The sequence below is a fragment of the Lactuca saligna genome, chromosome 4 (assembly GCF_052625555.1).
Source record: "Lactuca saligna cultivar CGN05327 chromosome 4, ASM5262555v1, whole genome shotgun sequence".
NCBI classification, from domain to species: Eukaryota; Viridiplantae; Streptophyta; class Magnoliopsida; order Asterales; family Asteraceae; genus Lactuca; species Lactuca saligna.
The window spans coordinates 142,468,162-142,475,541 of record NC_136420.1 but is presented as its reverse complement, the minus strand read 5'-3'; the positions used below and the strand labels follow the sequence as shown (position 1 = coordinate 142,475,541).

At 41.7% G+C, this 7,380-nt stretch overlaps 1 protein-coding gene across 1 annotated transcript; it reads left to right on the top strand.

The window, feature by feature from the left end:
* Nucleotides 1-4,100: 4,100 nt before the first annotated feature.
* Nucleotides 4,101-6,495, top strand: LOC145040219 (uncharacterized). Its single transcript, XM_078988177.1, has 3 exons — nt 4,101-4,181; nt 4,322-5,396; nt 5,600-6,495. The coding sequence occupies exons 1-3, from the start codon at nt 4,101-4,103 to the stop codon at nt 6,493-6,495; spliced, it is 2,052 nt and encodes a 683-aa protein (XP_078844303.1).
* The last annotated feature ends 885 nt before the right edge of the window (nt 6,496-7,380 follow it).

Sequence of the window (7,380 nt, the reverse complement as noted above, 5' to 3'; positions counted from 1 at the left end):
TTTAGATTTAGATTTAGGATTCAAACATGAAGATCCATTCCGTGGAGGGATGGGTCAATCTGCAGAGGGACCTTTGCAGATAGAAGTATACTTTCCGCGGAATGAATTAAAATGGGTAAAATGTGTCTCTGCGGAAGTATAGGTCACTCCGCAGAGAAGTCTCCGCAGAATGACCTATAACTTCCACGGAATGACCTAAAATATCATTTCTCCCCTTTTTTCTGCCCTTTTATATCAATTATTAATAAAATAAAAGTACGTTGCTATTTATTTCCTAAACCGAATTAACAATGTAATTTTAAAACATTGTTTTTTATTTTCAATTACTAACGTTTTATACTAAATTAAATGTTTATGTTTTGTAGCATGATGATTTCGATCAAAAAGAAGATTTAACTTTAAAAGACATGGTCGGTACAATCATTAAAGACTATTTTCCACGCCTAACATAATCGCAATGCGCATTATTTGAAGCTTCATTGTTTGGAAGATTCATAGGAATTCATGTCCCCAATGGTGACCCTTTACTTGTGCATTTGATGATGTTGAAGTAAGATTTCAAGAAGTGTTTGAAATGGGGAGGTTTCTTTTTGAAAATATAAGGGATGCGGTTGGATTTTGGTGAAACTGAATATATTTTGATTAGTGGGTTAAGAGTTGGTCATTATGTGGATTTACTCAATGACGAAAGAGGCCAGTCAAATTCAAATATTCATGCTCGGTTGTTCCCAGACATTACAAATGCACGTTTGCGACTCAAAGATTTAAAAGACTACATTATGTCTTGAATTATTTGACACTTCAGGATGAAGATGTTGAAATGCTTATCCAACTTGTTTTTACGTTGAAAGGTCTCCACGGATGGGACGTTAAAACCGACATTCCCTCGGCAATATACAAACTTGCTGATAATATAGATGATTGGAACAAATATTTTTACATTTAAAAATTATGTATAAATACAATAATAATTATAATAAATAAATTGAAAACTGCCTGTTTACATGGTGTAACGACCCGTTCCCGGTATGTTGATTTATTGGTAATTATAGTGAGTTTTCTAGAGGGACTCGGCGAGTTCTAGCCTGACTCGCCGAGTCGGGTCGCGTCTGAGGGCACGCGTGAGCCGGGGACTCGACGAGTCCATATCCCCGACTCGGCGAGTCCATCTGTCTGGGTGAAACCCTAAAATCCCCGGGTTGCCCACTATTTATACCACCTTATAGCCCCCATTCTCGCCTCCCTCACCCTGTGAACGCAGTGATAGAGCCCCAAACCTCCATTGAAGAGCTTATATGTGTTTTGGTGCCATTTTGTGAAGGTGTGAAGAAGGAGAAGAAGGAAGAAGCAAGGAGAAGGGTTGTAGTGCAAAGATCCAAGGCCAAATCAGAGTTTATTGAGGTATTTTCGGAGTTCCATCTCATATTATGCTTTAAACTTCCATTAGGGCTCTCCTAAGAGCTAGTTGGTGCTTGTTTCAAGCCTTACACTTGCATGAACGTCTTATTAAGTCGATATAGCTATGGATCTGAATGTTGGGGTGTTGTAGAGCCCAGATCTAATGTCTTTTTGGAGTTATATTGCATGATAACCATAGATCTATCCATTTTATGCATCTTTTAGCCTTATTTCCCTTATTCATGAGGTTGTGCACGTAAAGTTGGAAACTTTACGTGGTAAAACAGCTTATTGGACTCAGATCTATCAATTGTATGCATTGGATTCAAACAAAATCAAGTAAAAAATCAGTTGCATGGCGGCGACTCGGCGAGTCGGAAGAACGACTCGACGAGTCGGGTCGCGAGTCCCGAGTCCTTCAGTTTTATCAGTGTCGAGTGGACGAGGTGAGTCAGGAAGTGGACTCAGCGAGTTGAGAGTGGACTCAGTGATGGAGGGACTCGACGAGTTTGTTCATACAACTCGGCGAGTCCAAGGCAATCTTCTTGGGATCAAGAACAACTCGTTGAGTCTGTTCATACGACTCGGCGAGTCGGATGAAGATTGTCTGAGTTCTTGGATCAAGAGGGTACTCGTCGAGTCGATGCCAGACTCGACGAGTAGCAGTGAGTAGAAGTGAAAAGTGAGAGTAGGACTCGGCGAGTTGGGTGGCCAACTCGGCGAGTCAGCCCAAAAGAGAGTTGACTTTGACCAAGGGTAAAAGGGTCATTTTACCCCAAGCGCAGTGTTTAGTATTTGATTGAGTGTGTTTATGGACTTGTAGCCGAGGAGATTCAGGAGCAGCCGCCGTTAGCTTTTCGAGCCACACACTCAGCAGCCAGCTTACGAGGTGAGTTTCCTTCCAGTAGGAACGGGTCTAAGGCCACAATGCCGGCCCGTTCATTTAGCAATAGTTTCCGGATTTAGGTCCGATGCAGCAGTTAGTGTATTCGATGCCTTTGTGGTTCTAACAGGATTGTGTGCTATGTTTTATGTGTTAAGTATTATGTGTTCCGGGCCACGGCCCGATGTAGCATGTCGTATATGTGTTATGCTAGTTGATGTGTTATGCTATGCCATGTTCAGTCAGTTCCGGACTTCGGTCCGATGCAGTTAGTTCCGGACTTCGGTCCGATGCAGGGGACAAGGTCCCAGTCAGTTCCGGACTTCGGTCCGATGCAGTTAGTTCCGGACTTCGGTCCGATGCAGGGGACAAGGTCCCAGTTAGTTCCGGACTTCGGTCTGATGCAGTTAGTTCCGGACTTCGGTCCGATGCAGGGGACAAGGTCCCAGTCAGTTCCGGACTTCGGTCCGATGCAGGGGACAAGGTCCCAGTCAGTTCCGGACTTCGGTCCGATGCAGTTTCCGGGCTTCGGCCCGATGCAGTGGGCAAGGCCAAATATGTGTTTATATGTTATTGTATGGTATGTGGTAGTTTGGGGGAGCTCACTAAGCTTCGTGCTTACAGTTTCAGTTTTGGTTTCAGGTACTTCCGCAAGCAAAGGGAAGAGCTCGGGGTGACAGCATCGCACACACCGCAACATAACTTTTATCCTGGGGATGTCTCTTGATGTTTTGGATTGATGTAGTATGATACAGTTTTCCGCACAATATTTTATTATGTTTTGGGGATACATCGCATGTGTTTATGTTATGATACTTATATTATGGTTTTGATTATATGGAAAAACGAAAATTTTTGGGTCGTGTTTTTGGGTCGTTTCACATGGGGTACATATTTCTGCACCTATACTTCGGGGTTGATGAGTGGAATGTTTGAGAAAATAGAAAATTTTAGAATATTCAAGCAAGCCAATCTCGAATCGAAGAAAGTACTCAAGTATACCATTACCGGTTTTATGCTTCCGTATAATGTCAGTTTCTAATGTATTTAAATAATTATCATACTTTCCTTTTATTACCATAATAGCATTGTACTTCCGTTTGTAATATATAATATTGTTGTACTTTTATTTTTATACTATAGTAGCATCATACTTACTTTTTTTTTTCCCATAGATATATGGATTGTGGAGACCTTCCCATAGGCAACACAATATTATGTAGGCATGCCGATAGAATTGCCACGAATGAGGTCGTGAAGAAGAAAAACACCGTTATCTTGGGTTCAATGTCGTCGAATAATTAACGTGTCTGTAGTATGCTTTTTTTATTATAATTATATATAATTACAAATTCCAATGTTTTTTTCATGTTAAACTAACAATTTGACTTTTTCAGCCTAACAACCATCATATTATTGTCGTGGCAAACAAGACGGAGCTCATGTTGCCATTTTTTATTCGCTATGTGAATTGGACTCTTAACCATTGATGGGGGCCCTAGTGTAGAGAATCGGGCCCTTGCGTTCATAGAGGCCCACGATCGTGTGACTAAAGGGTCTTCACGGAAATGGCCATAACTTTGGCTACGAATCTCCATTTCGGGCCTACGACCAGTCAAATCGAAGCTTGGAGCAAGGAGAACGTCTAGGTAAGTACCATTTTTTAGTCCAGAAATCGCTTTCGAAATGGAGTTATGAATAATTTTGTTATTTTTCATTAATTTTTGGGTTTTGTTTTTGGGTTTGTATTTGGCCACTGGACTTTTAGGGTTTTATTTTAATTTATGCTTCTTATTTAACTGTTTTTGATGTAATTTGGATGGTCAATCATCAGTTTTATGAACTTTCGATTTTCTCCCAAATTCTGTGTGTTAACCCAGATTTTGAAGCCAATCCCACGGTATTCGTAGAATCAACGTGGTTTTGATGAGATTCTCCAGGCTATTCTTTTAGAATCAACAGGTTCATTCTTGGTTATCTTTGTGTTTTTTTTTTTTTTTTTTTTTTTTTTTTTTTTTTTTTTTTTTTGCGCTGCATCAGTTGGTATCAAAGTCGAATTCCTGGTTCAAGATGCCTCCGAGGAGAAACAAGATGCCCGCTAATGTTCATGAGCAAGAACTAGAAAAATGTATTATGGCACGAATGGAGGAGAGGATGGATCAAATGGTTGACCAACTTACTGATAGGATGGTCGAACTGATGAATCGAGGAGGGCAAAGGTCTCGAACACATTCTCAAGTGGAAGATGGTGAATTTAGGAACCCGTTCGGCAGCAGTAACATTTCATATTCTGAAGACGATCTAGAAAGGAGGCCAAGGCGTGATCATAGAGGTGACAATAGGCGTTGGGAGGCCGGAATGAGAATTGATATCCCAGAATTCGACGGGGTCAGTTTGAATCCGGAGGGGTTCATCGACTGGTTGGCTACTGTTGAGGAAGTTTTTGAGTTCAAAGAAGTCCCTAAAAACAAAAGAGTGTCATTGGTTGCTACCAGGCTACGTGGTAGGGCATCTGCATGGTGCCAACAACTGAAACTGACACGAGACAGGCTCGGAAAGTCAAAGGTCGTGACTTGGAGGAAGATGAAGAAGTGTCTACAATCCAACTTCCTACCCTATAATTTTCAAAGGTTGATGTACCAACGGTTGCAAAATCTGAAGCAGGGTGCCAAATCAGTTGATGATTACACACTTGAGTTCTACCAATTGATTGCCCGAAACGATATCCAGGAGACGGAGGAACAACTTGTTGCTCGATATATTGGGGGTCTACGGGTCCAAATCATGGACTCTGTAAATATGTTTGACCCGATATCTATTTCTGAAGCGCACCAATGGGCGTTGACTTTTGAGAAACAAAGTTGTCGGGTGGGCGGTTCGTCTTCAACTACTAATATTGGAGGAAGTTCCAGGACGGGTGGTATAGTACCCCGTGTTGTGCCTAATCAACAAAGACCGACATCTAACAGTGTTGGACCAAATCCTAGGACAACTTTTAGTAGCAGCTTGAAGTGTTTTAGTTATGGGGAGACAGGTTACCGACAATCAGAGTGCAAGAAGGTCGGAAAACGACATTTGTTTGCTGAGCAAGATGATTGGAAAAATGATGATGTCGGTGAGAATTACGAAGATCCCCTGTGTATGACGAAGAGCATCAATGCGAAGAGGAAGTTGTAACTGGAGATGTGGGGGTAAATTTGGTGGTAAGGCGGTCTTGTTTTACACCAAAAGTTGTTGGTGATGATTGGCTCAAACAAAACATCTTTCAGTCGACATGTACTATTTTGGGAAAGGTTTGTAATTTTGTTATTGATTCAGGAAGTTGTAATAACCTTATATTTGAAGAAGCAATTCAAAAGTTGGCTTTGAAAATAGAAAATCTCCCTAAGCCTTACAAGCTACAGTGGCTTAAGAAGGGTGGTGAGGTCACTGTATCTAAACGAGCCCTTGTTCAATTTTCTGTTGGTACCACGTATAAAGATGATGTGTGGTGTGATGTGGTTGCTATGGATGCTTGTCATTTGTTGTTGCGCAGACCTTGGGAGTATGATCGTAACATAGATCATAACGGGCGGACTAATACTTACAGTTTCTTGTTTGGTGGTGTGAAGATAACATTGGTTCCCAGTAAGCCAAAGGAGCCACTTCCGAGACCTTCGGGTACTCTACTGACCCTTAATCAGTTTGAAGACGAGTTGGAGGCGGAAGGTGAAATTTTTGTATTGCTCGGGAAGGAAGTCGCTAAGGAGGTTGAAATTCCTGAGTCTATGGTTCCTCTGCTCAAGGAATTCGCTGATGTTTTCCCTAATGAATTACTTGATGGTTTGCCACCTGTACGTGACATCCAACATCATATTGATTTACAACCAGGAGCTCAGTTGCCTAATAGGCCACATTACAGAATGAGTCCCGGAGAGCATGAGGAGTTGCGGCGACAGGTGGAGGACTTGATTTCAAAAGGTCATGTTCGGGAGAGCATGAGCCCGTGTGTTGTTCCTGCTTTTTTGACCCCTAAAAATGATGGTACTTGGCGTATGTGTGTTGATAGTCGCGCCATCAATAAGATCACGGTGAGGTACAGATTTCCAATTCCTCGACTTGATGACCTACTTGACCAGATTAGCGGTGCCTCTATCTTTACGAAACTGGACTTGAAGAGCGGGTACAATCAGATTCGACTTAGGCCTGGGGATAAGTGGAAGAGTGCCTTCTAGACTCGTGAAGGATTGTATAAGTGGTTGGTGATGCCTTTCGGATTATGAAACGCTCCTAGTACATTTATGCGTGTGATGAACCAATTGTTCAGGCCCTTTATTGGTAAATTTGTAGTCATTTATTTTGATGACATACTAATTTACAATGCTACTTTTGGTGAGCATGGCAACCATGTGAGGCAGGTTTTGACCGTGCTTCGACGGGATAGTTTGTATGCAGGTATGAAGAAATGTGTGTTTATGGTTCCTAAAGTCTTGTTCTTGGGGTACGTTGTTTCTGGGGAAGTAATATAGGTGGACGAGTCTAAAGTAGCAGCTGTCAAAAAATGGCCAAGTTCAACTACCATCACTGAAGTTCGAAGCTTTCATGGCCTTGCTTCATTCTATAGGAGGTTTATTCCAAACTTTAGTTCTATTATGGCACCGACGACTAGTTGTATGAAAGGGAAGACCTTTACTTGGACCAAAGCAGCAGAATCAGCTTTCCAATTAGTAAAAGAGAAGCTTACTACATCACCGATTCTTGTATTGCCAGACTTTTCTCAAGTGTTTAAATTACACAAAGATGTTTCCAAGGTTGGGATTGGAGCAGTTCTAAGTCAAGGAGGACGACCAGTTGCCTATTTTAGTGAGAAGTTTACGGGGCCAAAGCTGCGTTATAGCACTTATGATGTTGAGTTCTATGCAGTGGTCCAAGCTGTAAAGCATTGGCACCATTATCTATTTCATAAGGAATTTGTTTTGTTCACAGATCATGATTCATTAAGACATATTCGCAGTCAAGATAAGGTGTCACACAAACATGGGAGGTGGATGTCGTTCTTGGAAAAATTTACTTTCGCGATGAAACACAAGTCTGGGATGTCAAATTGGGTGGCTGATGCA

Bases quoted from the DNA above. Each gene is read 5' to 3' on its own strand.
- LOC145040219 (XM_078988177.1), top strand. From the start codon at position 4,101: ATGGTCAATCATCAGTTTTATGAACTTTCGATTTTCTCCCAAATTCTG. The intron at 4,182-4,321 runs GTATTCGTAGAA...GCGCTGCATCAG, and splicing joins ATTTTGAAGCCAATCCCACG to TTGGTATCAAAGTCGAATTC. The intron at 5,397-5,599 runs GTGAGAATTACG...TTATTGATTCAG, and splicing joins TTGGAAAAATGATGATGTCG to GAAGTTGTAATAACCTTATA.